Source organism: Lithobates pipiens, unplaced genomic scaffold, assembly GCF_037356315.1.
Source record: "Lithobates pipiens isolate NorthernLeopardFrog02 unplaced genomic scaffold, aLitPip1_a1.2 Scaffold_10, whole genome shotgun sequence".
In the NCBI taxonomy this organism is placed as follows: domain Eukaryota; kingdom Metazoa; phylum Chordata; class Amphibia; order Anura; family Ranidae; genus Lithobates; species Lithobates pipiens.
The window spans coordinates 219295074-219310729 of NW_027507686.1; the positions used below are offsets into that span (position 1 = coordinate 219295074).

The 15656-nt window shown below is 43.2% G+C and overlaps 1 protein-coding gene across 1 annotated transcript in view; it reads left to right on the top strand.

The window, feature by feature from the left end:
* Window positions 1-15656, top strand: part of LOC143926319 (cryptochrome-2-like) — a 103724-nt gene that overhangs the window by 15179 nt on the left and 72889 nt on the right. The window contains 5 exon segments of the mRNA XM_077450235.1: window positions 5086-5228; window positions 7045-7070; window positions 7739-7827; window positions 8170-8310; window positions 12347-12658. Coding sequence (XP_077306361.1) covers window positions 5086-5228; window positions 7045-7070; window positions 7739-7827; window positions 8170-8310; window positions 12347-12658 — 711 coding nt within the window.

Sequence of the window (15656 nt, forward strand, 5' to 3'; positions counted from 1 at the left end):
TCCAGTGAAGGGAACATCTAAGGCGTCAGCATACCAAGACATTTTAGACCATTTCATCTCATCAATTTGGGGACGGCCCCTTTATGTTCCAACATGACTGTGCACAAAGCAAGGTCCATGAAGACATGGATGAGAGAGTTTGGGCTGAAGGATCAATTAACTTAGTACATTCAGCCTGCCCACTAATGGTTTGAATCTCGGCCGGTTCTTGCTGAACCAGCCTAGATTCCAAACATGTATGGCCGTCCTTCGTCTTCCCTAAGGAGGGAGCAAACAGTTCGCAATCACCCAGCCTCCCTCAGCCACACAGGCAGTGTTCAGTTTCGATGAGTATGCTGAATCACACTTACATTCAGCCCGCCAATACACGGTTTAAATCTCGGCTGGTTCCTGCTAAACTGGCAGAGATTCAAACTGTGAATGGCTTGCCTAAAAAGATGGCCGTACGCTACCCAGATGAGCATTTTTCTGCAGCACATATGACCAAGTGTTTACATTCAGCTGTGACCACTCACCCTGTACACATCAATGTTTACATGTAATGACACATGGCGCAATTACCTGCGGTAAGGGACAAATAAGCAGCCCGGACATAAATTGTCTGTAAAGAATCGCTTGTCTCTCCCTAGCTGCATGTAATTGCTCCTTGAAGAGCCGTAGAGGTACAGACGGCTTCCATCTATAGCTAAATGTAACCACCAGGCTATGCCTGCCGCATAAATACTTCCGGAGGTGTATAGCCATGAACGGTCATGAGAATGATCCCTATGGCTAGTGATGGTGAACCTTGGCACCCCAGGTGTTTGGGAACTATATTTCCCATGATGTTCATGCACTCTGCAGTGTAGCTGAGCATCATGGGAAATGTAGTTCCAAAACATCTGGGGTGTCAAGGTTTGCATCACTGCCTTAGTCTGATCTACCATTTACAGTATCAATAAAGTCACTTCTGCTTATTTAAAGCAACCCGTCATAAGAATGTCAGTCACACCTCACTTGGCTCCTCTTGCAGTATTTTTTTAATAATTAATGAACTGACTGCATACAGTAATGTTTCCACCCAAAAAAAACAAGTTTTGTTTTTTGGGTGGAGACATGTACTGTATGCAGTCAGTGTATTGATTATTAAAAAAAAAAAAAAAATACTGCAAAAGGAGTTGAGTTGAGTGGAGTGTGACAGATCTTCTCTTATATCTTTGATGAAGAGTGACTACAATGGTGAGCTTCTAGGATGTCCATTGAGGCCAGTCTAGAGCGGCGCTATGGCTCTGTGTATGTTTCCAACCCTGTCATAAGGTCTCTTCCACATGGAGCTGTCTAGTTGCAGTGTGTTCATATGCCCGACAGGGGCAGGTGCAGCACCCAAGCCCATGGCAAGCTTCAGCTGAACGCTGTGATACCCACATTTAGAGCCTTAAATGTCACACTAAACGACCAGGAGGGACGCACTTCACCTAAACGACCCACATTTGCACATTTGGGTTCTCTCTGTACCAAATGAAGCTATAGCCCACCTGTAAAAAAAAAAAAAAAGTCTACTTCTATACTTACGTTTCTGGCATGCAATGTCCTAAAACTTTGCTGTATCACAAGTACTTGGCCACCAATGGTATTCAACAGTTCCAGGTATCTTAAATACCTGCTCCCCCCCCCCTCCACATACATAAATACCCGCTCTCCCCTCGACGCATACATAAATGGCCGCTCTCCCCTCGACGCATACATAAATGCCCGCTCTCCCCCTCCACATACTGTGGTTCTTTATGCTGGTTCTTTCCTCTGGGCAGAGCTCTTTCCCTTCTCAAAGTTGTTCAGGTCTATATTTAGCACATTTTCTACAAGAGCCTTCAGGAACCTGCTGCTGTTCTAAAAATGATTAAATGAAACGTGCTGAGCATTTATAATGGAAACAGCAGAATGCATTCTCTGAAGTAAAAAACCTTCTGCATGCAGCTCCCCTTCTTATACTTGCCAGCAGCTCTCTCCCTTCTCATTGGCTTGGAGATAGCAGCAGGAGACATTGGCTTCCACTGCAGACTATCACAGCCAGTCAGGAGAGGGCGGGCTGAGTGTGTGTACATAGGGCCAGCTCAGGAACGAGCAAGAACAAGTGTCCCTGTAGCAAAAGGCTTGCTATGAGGGCACTCGGCGGTGGAAGGAGGAGCCAGGAGTGCCGGCGGGGACATGAAAAGAGGAGGATCGGGGCTACTTTGTGCAATACTATTACACAGAGCAGGTAAGTATAAAATGTTTGTTTAAAAAAACATAAAAATTAAACACTTTGATACCTACTTTAATGTTCAACTCCTGGTTTCTCTTCCAAGCTGCCCTCAGTCTTCTGGGTGAATGGCGCCCAGCCTTCTCCCAAGCGAAAAACTGAAGACAACATGTGATTGAGTGCTTTCATAGGCAGCCCTTCACAGTGGCGCCCTGCCTGCACATTGATGCAAAGATGACTTTGCATTAGTACCCATTGCTGGAAAAGATATGACCAGCTTATAGTGATCTGGAAAAGGGGCTGTATATAAATCAAAGAAAGGCATAGGACTTTGGCGGGGGGGGAGGGGGCTTTGGCATTTATAGTGTTGGATGGGAGATGGGAGGAAGTACTGAGGGCTGAGTGGGGAGATTCTGATGTTTGGCTTTAAATTGGAGTTATGGAAAAGAAGGATTGTACAGTGTAGAGAAAAAAGTAAAAAAAAGTACACAGAAAAACTATAGTAGTGGCATTCAAGAATTGTGCTGCAGTGATCTACTAAATCCTCACATAAACAATACTAAAGTCATTCTAAAGCCCAAGCGTTTTTTTTTATTTTTTTTTTACTTTAATGCATTCCTTCCATTAAGGTAAAAAATGTTTAGGTTAAAATATTCCCCCCCCACCCCAAAAATACTTTCCTGAGCCTGATCTCAGTCCAGCACTGTGCACAAGAGCAGCTCCTCTCCTCTCCTCTGGCTTTACAGCTGGGTACGCACTGCGCATGCGCGAGCCGCACTGTAACTGGCCAGGCAATCATCTGACACCTGTGACGTGTCTCAGATGATTGCCGGGGGGGGGAGAGAGGTGGGAGCTGGATCCCTCTAAAAAGAGGTTATCCACTCCCCCCCCCCCCCCCCCCAAAAAAATGGCATGCCAAATGTGGCATGTCAGGGGGGTCGCCTTCCGTTTAAAGTGGAAGTTCCATTTTTCGGAGGAACTCCGCTTTAAGACTTTACAATCCCTTTAAACAGTTTGGGCTTGTTTGCCTTTCGGTAGTCTCTGAAAAGTAATCTCCGCTGAATCGTGGTACAGGAACGGCTGACGGGCATTCAGGAGGCCATACTCCTACCTCCGGAATGCCCTATTTCTATTCCTATTTTTATATTATTATTATTATTATTATTATTATTATTATTATTATTATTTTTTTTTGACAGCCGAACAAGTTTTTGGAATGGAATTGCCATGCTGCAACTGTTTCCTAATGTTTGGCTCATGGTTGTGGCACAGCTCGGTTCACTTGAATAGGTCACATTATCCAAAGGTACTGCTCGACTGTGTGATAAGGGATATAGTAAATGACGCAGCCACTTTGTGTAAAGCGCTGTCGGGTCATCATTGAACTACAGGGTTGGTTTGCTGAAGGTAAATAGACTGTGCATTTTTGCAAGTGCAATTGCTCCAGAGCTTTGGAAATGATGGGGTAACTCTGCTGACTTCCATCATCCAATCATGTGCAAGCAAAAATGTTTTTTTTTTTTTTTTTCTTTGCATGTAATTGAGTATTATTTGTAAAGTCAAGCTTTACCTAATTTACTAAGCTCTGGAGAAACTCCAGAGTGCAATTGCACTTGCAAAAGTGCACAATTGATTTGCCTTCAGTAAATCAACCCCTATGAGTCTAATGCCGCGTACACTCGATCGGATCTTCCGATGGGAAATGTTTGATGTGAGCTTGTTGTAGGAAAGTCCGATTGTGTGTAGGCTCCTTTGAACATTTCCTGTCGGAATTTCCTCACACATGTTTGAGAGCAAGTTCTCAAATTTTACGGCAACAAAACTTGTTGTCGGAAAGTCCGATTGTGTGTACACAAGTCCGTCGCACAAAAGTTCACGCATGCTTGGAATTAAGCAGAAGGTTATTGAACTTCCTTTTTCTCGGCTCGTCGCGTTGTATGTCACCACGTTCTTGACGTTCGGAACTTCCGATAACATTTCTGTGACCGTGTGTACGCAAGACAAGTTTGAGGCAACATCCTTTGGGAAAAAAATCCACCGTTTTTATTGTCAGAAAATACGATCGTCTGTACAGGACATTAGCCTTGGGCTCCTCATTCTGTTTTTGCAGCTCAGTAAATCGGAGCGCCTGGAAGGGATTTTGCCCAAAAATAAGGCGTAAGAAGATTAGGAGTATAAAATAAATGTACACATATTTAGAAACAGCATTTGGGTTTTAACTTGAATACCAAGCTGAAGTCTCGGCGTCTTAAGTCAAGCATTCCAAACGTTGGCATGTTATCCTGGCACAGGTACTGCTGTGCTGTCTCCATTTATTTGTGTATTATGCGGACTGAGACCTACATAATCCTTTAAGAAAAACTATAAATTTTTGGGCAGATGCCAGCAGGTTACATAATGTGATACTTGGCTAGACAAGCAGTTATGCAGATCCACTTCTCAATATATTGCATACCAGACACTTTTTTGGGGGGCACCGAAAGTAAGCCTGGTGCAAAGATGACTCCATTGGGAGCACAGCACCGTTATCATAGCTTCAGTAGTGTTTTGTGACTCAAAACCTTTTACTAGTCAAAATGAATACCAGGCAAAGAGGTAAACATGCCACTGACATACATTTATGGAAGCTGTTATCTGCCAAAGGATTTTCATTTGTTCATCCAGTACTGGTATTTACACAGCCCTGCTGCACAGCATATCCCTGTCTGGTAGGGCATTAAACCTAATTTGTTCTCTGCTGCAGTAGTGTAATACTTGCAGGTCAGCTTGGGACCATTACAATGGTAAATTTGTGGAATGCAGATGTACTTTTTAAATTTTCACACACTTAAGTCATTCTTATAGGCTCTCATCTTGATATTTTGCAGGAATGGGGTGTGACCCGGCTAACGTTTTAGTACAATTCTGAACCGTTTGGGAAAGAGCGAGATGCAGCCATCATGAAACTGGCCAAGGAAGCTGATGTAGAAGTCATTGTGGAGAGCTCTCATACCCTGTATGACTTGGACAAGTAAGTCATGATAATAGTGTGTGTCTCCCTCCATACTGTATCTGTCCAATTAATGAACCTTTAGTGTAAAAGCAGTGGTGTCGAGCTCTATTTCATCACATGCTGCATCAGCATTATGGATGGTCGTCCTTAGAGGGCCAGTTGTATCTGTAAGACAAGGTGTCCAGATCACCCCCCCCCCCCCCCCCATCCATCATCAGAAGTCCGTCTCCTTCACTCCTTTACATCACAGTGCACCCCCCCCCCCCTTCCTTAAAAATAGCGCATGTAAAGCGCCTCTCCTTTTACTCCAGTGTGCAAGACTTACTGATTTCACACTGGAGCGGTGCGCTGGCAGGACGCTTATAAAAAAGTCCTGCAAGCAGAATCTTTGAGGCACTTTAGGAGCGGTGTAAACACTGCTCCTAAAGCGCCACCGAAGCGTCAGCAAAGCATCGCTTTTGGCCGCTAGCGGGGTTTAGAAGTGCCCCTACTAGCAGCCGAAAAGCGCTGCTAAAACTACGGTATCGCCAACGCATCAGTGGGAAAGTGCCCCAATAGTTTTGCAATATATGCAGCAACATCCACACACTTAGTATCCCAACATTGGAGGTGATTTATTCTTCCAAAGCAAATATACGTTTGTACACTGGTACTGACTAGTATTCTTTTCTTTTCCCTCAATTTCTCTTACTCAGCTAATGTGACCCCAGTGCTGACCGAGAAGGGCAGGGGAGGGACAAACTGTGCAGGGGCCTGACGTCCTCCTTATCAACCATTGACCTCATTGGTTGTTAGGACACTGGCAGCTGGAAGGTTGTAATGGTGCACAATGAAAACATTTTGGATTTGTGTAACTAAAATGCAGGCTTAATCAACCCTCTTCCTTGTGTACAATTTTTGGGCAATTTTTTGTCATTTTGCCAAGGCACCCCTGATGAGACCTGAAGGCACCCCAGTTGAAAAAGGCTGGTCTAAACAGTCCTGTGGACATTAGGTGGTAAGCTTGCCCATTAGAGCCCCTTTCACACAGGGCACAAGGCAGACTCCATTACGATCAGCAGGGGATCTGTCTGCTGACTCCCTGCTGATTCGTGCAGATTCGACAGATGACAGGTCCGTGTCTTCTCAGTTTATGCAGAGCAGGCATGGACTGAGCTCGCTCTATGGACCAGTGAGTGTATATGGACTCCGCTGTCCGTATACACCAGGGGTAGGCAACCTCGACCCTCCAGCTGTTTTGAAACCACAAGTTCCACAAGACATTGCAAGACTCTAATAAACACAGGCATGACTCCTAGAGGCATGATGGGATTTGTAGTTTCACCACAGCTGGAGGGCCGAGGTCTAGCAGCCAATCACTAGGCCCAAGCATCATCACATGACCAGGGGAATGAAATCGCAACTACTCCGGTTAATGTCTGATACTAGGATGCAGCTTGGACCACTACTATACTGCCTTGCTTTTGGCTGTGCCAGGCATTGTTTACTTTTATTTTTGTTCCTGGCTGCCATGTTCCAGATATATGAATATGTGTTGTCATTGAGGATGTGTTTGATTTCTAGATTGGCTTTACTGTGTCTCTGCTTGTATGATTGGTAAGAGCCATTAGACTGTAAGTTCCTCTACGGCAGGGAGAGGTGTATAGAGATCTATGTACTATATAACGCACTGCAGTTTGTCACTGCTATAGTAATATGGAAAATAATGACTGACCTGAATTCATCAGGTTCAGGGGAGCAGTCTGTGGTCTAGGACCAGACTGGTACCAGATCAGATCATTTGCCCCATTTGCCAGGTTTGTGATGCAATAATTAATTTTTTCCTACTGCACAGCCAGCAATCACAACTCCTGGACAGAGGTTCATGGTGAGCAATATAACGTCCTACTCATACTAAGATGTGAAAAGCTATGTAGTACAGAAAAGCAACATATGAGAATATTCATGAGTGCCCTTTAAAGTTGGATTTGTAATGCTTTTAGGCCTAATTACACGGGGTAAAAATGGGCAGATCAACCGCACTTTCACCTGGGTGCTTTTTAGAGTGGTGGTAGGGACTGCCGCTGTGTGAACCTAGACTTTGCCTTCTAACACTAGCAGAAATGAAAATGGCGATAGAGGTTCTTTAGAAATATTGTTACATATTCTAATTATATGGCCCGAGTTGTTCTGTTTTAGTTCACCATACGACACAGCCCGGAAACCCGAGCTCTCTCAACGAGAGACTTATGGACTTTAGTTATGATAAGTTGAACTCGGAAGCTCTGCAATTCACTTCTTTTACCCCTTTGTTGGGATTTTTCATATATTTTTTGATTTGATTCGATTTTGATATATATATATCATTTTGTAACCGTCTCGGTGTTTACCTAATTTGTCTGTCCGAATTACTTTGCAAATAAAATCTTTTGTTAAATATTGTTATATATTTGCTAATACTTTGTTTTCTATTTTGTTGCGTACAATGTACGATTAAATATACAAAGGTTAATATCAGTATTATAAATCTTTTGTCTATGTTGTCTCAGGTTTCCCGCGGGACAATCCAGGAGCAGCAGTGTGGCCCGGAGGTGAAACGGAAGCCTTGGCCCGCCTTGACAGACACTTGGAGCGAAAGGTGCGTGTGATAGGATGAATTTTGTGTGCTTTTTATCCCTCACACATCAGCTGGCCGACTGTTGAATGTCCATGGTGACCTAGTTGTTAGCCCTGGTGTGCCGGGTTTAGTTCTTACAACTCTTGCCAGGGTCCCATTTGTTGCATATGGTTTGTGTATTCTCTGTGTTTGGGTACGTTGCTTTTTCAATGCTAAAGTTTCCTATAGAAATATTGTGATATGGTGATTGGCTACCATCCATTTTGACTTGGCATGTGTCCCTCTCTGGATAGGGGAGCTTTCATTTCTGGTGTCATTTGGTGTTATTTGTTTGAGTACTTAAATTATCTGTGTCTGTTGCAGGCTTGGGTGGCCCATTATGAAAGACCCAGGATGAATGCCAACTCTTTACTGGCAAGCCCTACGGGTCTCAGCCCTTACCTGCGCTTCGGCTGTCTTTCCTGCCGACTCTTCTACTATCGGTTACGGGAACTCTATCAGAAGGTAAGTCAAACTGTCAGATGATGTCTTCAATACATTGTTTCCCTGATCACAGTTTGTCAGTCAGTAAAAAAAAATCTGTAGGTGAGGTGGACTCTGTACTTAGTGCTTCCATTGCCAAATGCTTTACTGTGATTTTAAAGTGATTTTAAAGTCCCTATTTTTTTTTTTTTTAAATAACAAACATGTTATACTTACCTCCTCTGTGCAGTTGGGTCCCTCTTTGCTGTTCCTGGCCCCTCCCTCCTGTTGAGTGCCCCCACAGCAAGCAGCTTGCTATGGGGGCACCTGAGCCGAGTCACAGAAGGGGTTTTTTTTTTTTTACCTTCATGCACAGAAGGTAAAAAACCTTGAACCTTTGTAACCACTTTAATTTGTTAAAGATTCTGGACTCCTTCCTATTCTGCTTGTTGCATGTTTTGTGCATTTTCTAGCAAAGCACTTATTCCTTGGGGATAGGATTATACAATAAGACACAAGATACTGCAGCTGCACCGTATGGTAAAGCAGATATATGTATATTGTCTGTCATTAAACACCTTAGAAAATCGGTGTGACAACAAAGTCCTCTACAACCCAACCCCATCAGAGTTGGTGTACACACAGCAGAGTTTCCTGAGAGCTAGCATTACTAAATTAGTGCAAAAAGCAATGCTTGCCATCCCTGCCCCTATTCTCTAATGTACGGTATATTAATACCTGTACAAGTTACTGGTTAGTAGGCATTGCTTAATTTTTGTAGGGGCGGGACTGAGATTGTGAGCCTTTTTTTTTTTTTTTTTTTTTTTTTTTTGTAAGTATTTTACTGATTTATTTATTTTTAAAATAGAGAACTCTCATGAACCAATATATAATCAAAAATGCAATGTAAAATTACAGTGTAGAAAACCTCTTAGGAATAGTCAGCGGTATAACCTAGAATGGGTATTTCTCAGCACATGCAACAATATCCACTCTTGATCTCGAATTTTACTAGCACTTTCACTGTCATTTCTGCCCCTCGAGTCATACATTTTGTTCTAATAATAAGCCGCATAAATACTGCTTCCCTCGCCACCCCTATTGTAATAAAGGGTTAATCTTTTTATCTTTCTTATTTAACAGGTTCCTTTGTTGAACCTTTCTGATAATTGGATGTAGTCCAATAATTCAAACCACTCAAAATTTGTATAATTATTAAGGAAATTTACTTAGTTTGGTTTAAAGTGGTTGTAAAGGCAGAAGGTTTTTTTTTTAAATCTTAATGCATTCTGTGCATTAAGATAAAAAGCCTTCTGTGTGCAGCAGCCTCTCTCAGCCCCCCAATACTTACCTGAGACCCATCTCTTTCCAGCAATGTTGCACCTTTTTTAGCACTCTCCTTAAAGCACAGAGAGACTTCCTCTGGGCAGATAGAAAACCCAGAATCAGTTTCACTCTACTAACGCTTCCCAAAAGTGAAGGAGGCATGGGTCTTCCTGACTTCAAAAAATATTTTCAGGCTGCACACATCACCAGACTCATAGACTGGCACTGCCATGGCCCAAACAAAGACTGGGTCCAATTAGAAAGCAATCTAACCCTACATAAAACACTTTACTATCCATGGTCTATACACTCCAAAAAAGATAAACAGATAGGACACCCACTGATTAAAAACACAATCAATATCTGGCACAAAATAGCGAGTCTTTACAAGATCGCATCCGTCCCGGGCCCGCTGACACCGCTCACCAATAATCCTGCTTTCCCACCGGGTATGCACCATAAACTACCACATGACCTCCTCATTCACCACTGTATAGCAAACTCGAAAATCAAAACATTTGACGCACTTAGCTCCGAGGTGGGTGAGGCATTTCCTGGCCTGTGGTTCTACATGCAATTACGGGACTTTGTGGTGAATAGTAAGCATAAATCTAAATTTAGCCTCCCGTTGACGCAGCTGGAATCTATTTGCTTAAAAAGATCACCGGTAGCGCACACCACGTCCCTTGCATACTCATGGCTAATGCGTACGCCACACGTGGATAATAATAAACACAAGAAGAAGTGGGAACATGACCTTAAACTGAAAATTTCTGAAAAGCAATGGGAAAAGGTGTGTATTCTGACACACAAATGCTCATTAAGCTCCAAATACCAAGAGATTTCCTATAAGGTCCTCACCCAGTGGTATCTGACACCGCAAAAGACCGGGAGATGGTCTCACCCCACCTCGGATGATTGCTGGAGATGTAAAACTTGTGTAGGCTCCTTTATACATATCTGGTGGGAATGCCCTCTCATCCGCACCTTCTGGGACGAAATTAGGACCTGGATAAAACATATAACGGAAACTAATCTCGAGCTAGACGCAGCAGCGTGTCTGATTAATCTTGTCCCAATTACCTTGAGTCGCTACAAAAAATAACTCTCTCGACATCTACTCGTGGCTGCTAAAACACTCATACCCATCTATTGGAAAACCCCCAGAGTCCCAGGAGTTAGGACTGGTTAAACAGAGTGCAATATATTTATAAAATGGAGGAAATAGTGGCAATGAAAAAAGAGAATAGAACTTCCTTTAACAAAACTTGGCAACCTTGGCTGGCTTTTTCCCTCTCTTCAGATTACCAATTACTTATGGGCTGAACTACCCTTCCCCAATATTCTCAGTAGAAAAGGAAATAGAAAGGAGAAACAGAATGATTGAGCTATATATGCCTCTATTAGATATACACTTAACTTAAGGAATCGAATCCCAGTGCGATGGTACCCCTCCCCCCCCCCCCCCTTGACTTCCATCCCCCTTTACCTTGTACCCTCTTTCACCCTCCTTCTAATACACGATCTATCCAGTGGTATCTTTAGTTTTCACTTTAGCTATTGGATCTTACTTTATCTTTTGTTCTAATTGAGATACTTGGTTACAACACAAATGCTACCTATCTGTATCAATGTGTGTATACATACCACTGTTGACGACATTTATAATCTTATGTTAATTGTAAACCCGACTATACTCTCAATAAAACCTTTGATTGTGAAAAAAAAAAAAAAAAAAAAGAAATGTAGCTTAGTTATGTAGCATGAGGCTGTATATTCTGCAATATTTACATTTTTGGTAAACTTTCAATGAATCCAAGCTCTGCAAGCTGAGATATCATGCACTGCATCGGTGCATTCACACAACTTCACAGTAACCACGAGATATAAACAAAGTTCAGGAATATTCCTTTATCGCATTGTTTTGCAAATCTATGTACACTACAAACTGTATGATTGATCGGTTCGGATATCGCCGTTTTATTAACCTGACAGCTCATTACTCTAAATGGGGAAACCTTCATTTTGTTTGCAAATATTAAAGATTCTAACTACCAGCAAGAATAAGTCCTTACAGGTAAAGAGCACCTGTCATTTCATATTCATCATGGCAGCGCCTGTTAATGGGCATCCACTTACCCGCTGCCGCCACGTCCCTCACCTTGTTGTGTCACCGCCGCATCATCAGCTGTCCCATTAAAGCGAATGGGACTGTCGGTGAGTCAACAGCGGGTCAGAGAAGGAGCCGCTGCTGGACAGAGATGACAGTTGAGCTTTAAAAATTATCTCTCTCTCTCTCTCTCGTATTATAGGTTAAATCTCTCTCGTATTATAGGTTAAATCTCTCTCGTATTATAGGTTAATAGTCATTGATTTCTAAGAAACTTGGAGGTATTTTGTATAATACTAAATTATGATAGCTTACAGATTCTCTCTATATCATAGATAGATATAGAGAATCTGTAAGCTATCATAGTTTAGTAAAATAGCTCTAAGTTTCTTATAAATCAATGACTATTAACCTATAATACACTCATGTAGTTTTCTACATGACATGTAAGTATGTCCGTGTAATTAGTCTGGTGGGTAGGATTATTCTATTGGCCATCATTTTTACCTGCCTTCTGTCTTTCCACTGTTGTAAACAGTGGTCAGGGATCATGGGATATGTAGTCCAATAAAAAAGGATGAAATTGTGGCAATAACAAAGGAGGAAACTCATATGGTGTGTTTTTTTTTTTTTCCACAACAGGTGAAGAAAAATAGCCCCCCACCTCTCTCCCTCTTTGGTCAGCTCTTATGGAGAGAATTTTTCTATACGGCAGCTACCAACAACCCCAAGTTCGACCAAATGGAAGGGAATCCAATCTGTGTACAGATCCCATGGGACAAGAACCCTGAGGCACTGGCAAAGTGGACAGAAGGAAAGACTGGCTTCCCCTGGATTGATGCCATCATGACACAGTTGAGGCAGGAGGGCTGGATACACCACCTGGCGAGGCATGCCGTTGCCTGTTTCTTGACCCGAGGTGACCTGTGGAATAGCTGGGAGTGCGGGGTTAAGGTGAGATAGATGCGGTTTTTAGAATAATAATCAGCAACTTGGAGCACCAGTCAAAACTGGGCTTGCCTGGGTCCAAATCCTCAGAATTCGTCAGTGTCTGAGAGATCATCTGAAGCCATGTGCATTATTGTCTGATATTTAACATGGTGGAAACTGTCCGACCTCACCTGATCTCTGAAATAAGCCGACCTATCTGGTTAGACCCAGGCAAAAGCTTGAAGCGCAGCTATAAACTAACTTTTCCTTCAACAGTCCCTGTGCCTCGCCAGCTCTGGTCTTCATTGGCCGGCACGGGATGATGGAATTCCTGTGCATGGCTTGAACTGAGCTTGGACAGCTCAGTTTACATGAAGGAGAAGACCATAAGCAGGCAGGTAGGTGTATATTATCGCAGAAGAGACATTACAGGTGCCGGCCTGCTTGTAGTTAGTGACAGTGGAATTTTAGTTTCAGGAAAGGGAGGAATGTCACTTGAACTGAGAGGGTGCTGGTGAGCACTTTCGTAGTCCATTGATCTTTCTGCTCTCGGATAACTGCCTGCCCTTATGGAAGGTATGGGCAGACTGCTATGCTGACAGTCAGCTGATTGTGGGTGCCATTCTGTGCAAGCTCCTTAGAAAAAAAAAATAATAATAATAAATGCATTTTGTACCTGCAAAAGTGCATTTATAATTATTATTTATTTTTATGTGTTTCAAAAGCTGTACTTATCACATTTAAACCCAAGAGCAAAAATGTAATATATTGCAGCCTACCAGTCCTTGCTTTTTCTTTTTCAAACTTTTCTTCCCCCTTTGTTTTTATGTGGAGATCTGCCAGCAGCACACTTCTGAAACCCGGTGACAACACTTAGTTGCTAAAATGATATATTTATGGAGGAGCTGCATTGTCACTCTATGACTGCAAGTGTGTAGGGACTAAAGAATATATAATGCACACACACACCTTCTTAGTGTTTGTTTATATACACTTTATACTTTGAAAAAGGATTAGGAATCTTGACATGCCTTGCATTTGTTTTGTCTTTTTTATCTCTTTGTTAAATAAAGTGTTACTAAATCCAGTAATATGAAAATAATTCACCCCCCCCCCCACTGTGCCCACAGCTTATAAATCTTCTTTTTAAATTTAAAATACTGCCACTATATATACCTTTTTGGCTGATCTGTATACCACGGTCAGTGATAAACTGCACAGTTTCTCCAGTGCTGAGAATTCAGGAAGGAGGAGATTTCCACTACAGCCTGTATACACACCCGCATGTGTGATGCCAAAATCATGTGACCTGGCTAGCGCAGAGAATAAGTAATTATTCTCTCCAGCATAAGACACAACTGAGCATGTGCAGGTTGGCTACTCTGCCTGCTTTAGCTGTTTGTTCGTAGATAGACAGTGCAGGAGGGGGAGGATCTGTGCATACAGGATAGAACAGCCTTTTTTACACAATGCAGAGGATCAACCCCTTAAGTTCCACTGGTGAGTCTAACAAGAATGCTTTATATAGACCGGGGGGGGGGGGGGCGCAACAGGGCAATTGATGAGAAATTTTGTTGCGGGTGAGTGAGCGGGCGCCTCGAAGGGCGGGCCAGTGGGCAGGTGAGTGGGCGGCTGGCCAATCGGCGGGCGGGGGAAGCAGAGAGATGATATCTCTCACCGCCCTGCATCCCTGCAGGTCCTCCCTCGCTGGCAGCAGAGAGATTACATCATCTCTCTGCTGCCTGACTTCAGTCTGGGACACGGGAAGTGACAGTCCACACTGTGTGGCAAATGACAATCCTCAACGTGTGGTAGTTGAAGTGGCAAGTGACAATCCACAACTTGTGGCAAGTGACAATCCGCAACCTCTGGCAGGTGACGTGGCAAGTGACATTCTGCAATAGGGATGCAAGGGATCGTCACCGATCTGTGATCCGAACGGGTCACCCTGTTCGGATCAGCACACGCTGTGATCCGCGGAGTGCTCCGTGGCCTCAGCCTTAGGAAAGGATGCGGCTTCGGCCTAGCTCCAGAGAGGCGGCCATCTTTGTACACCCGGCAACCGTTTACAATGTGATTGCTCCGTCAAATCATGTCATGACGCTGGTTCCTCTCTCCCCTCTCTCCCCTCTCTGTACTGATCTTTACAGTGGAGGGGAGAGATTGGATGGCAGCAGCGCTGTGTGCCAATACTCTGCCAATACTCTACCATACCCAGCCAATATTCTACCAATACTCTGCCATACCCAGCCATAATCAACCAATATTACAGTGGGGGAGATGACGTGGATATTACAGTGGGGACTATATGATGGTGTTATTTTCACAGGTTTTTGCAAATTCAATTATTATTTGCTGATCCTAAAAATGATCCGATCCGTGACTCTGATCCAAGGAATGATCCAATCCGTTAGTTTTTTGATCCATTGCACCCCTAATCTGCAACTTGTGGCAAGTGACAATCTGCAACTTGTGGCAAGTGACAATCTGCAACTTGTGGCAAGTGACAAATTTACAACTTGTGACTATCCATAACTTGTGGCAGGCGACGGTGGCTAGTGACACACTCAGGGCTCCCACTGATTCTGCAATATTGTGAGTTTAACTATTTCATTTTATTTAACAATGTAATATAAGAACAAATGCACTTAAATCATCCTGACACCATAACAACCATGGTGCCAGGATGATTGACGCACCAATACCAGCCATTTCCCCGATAAATTCCCCTCAATTTTTTTTATTTTCTGGCAGTGCCCCTCCCAAGACTAGACTCTGGATCCACCCCTAATACAGACAGCTTTTACTGTTGTGGGTTTAGTAACACTTTAATTAGTAATAATAGAAGGTACTGAGAGATGAAAAGCATTGCCTTTCTTTTGCAATCCTTTGGATTATTGACTCCTAGGATGCCTGTGATTTGCCAAACTGCAGCATTATGCAGGGAGGGTCAGTGTTTAGACCGAGCTGCTGACTGCCAATTCCTCTATAATTCTGTTCATTAGTCTGTGTCTCTGTCTGC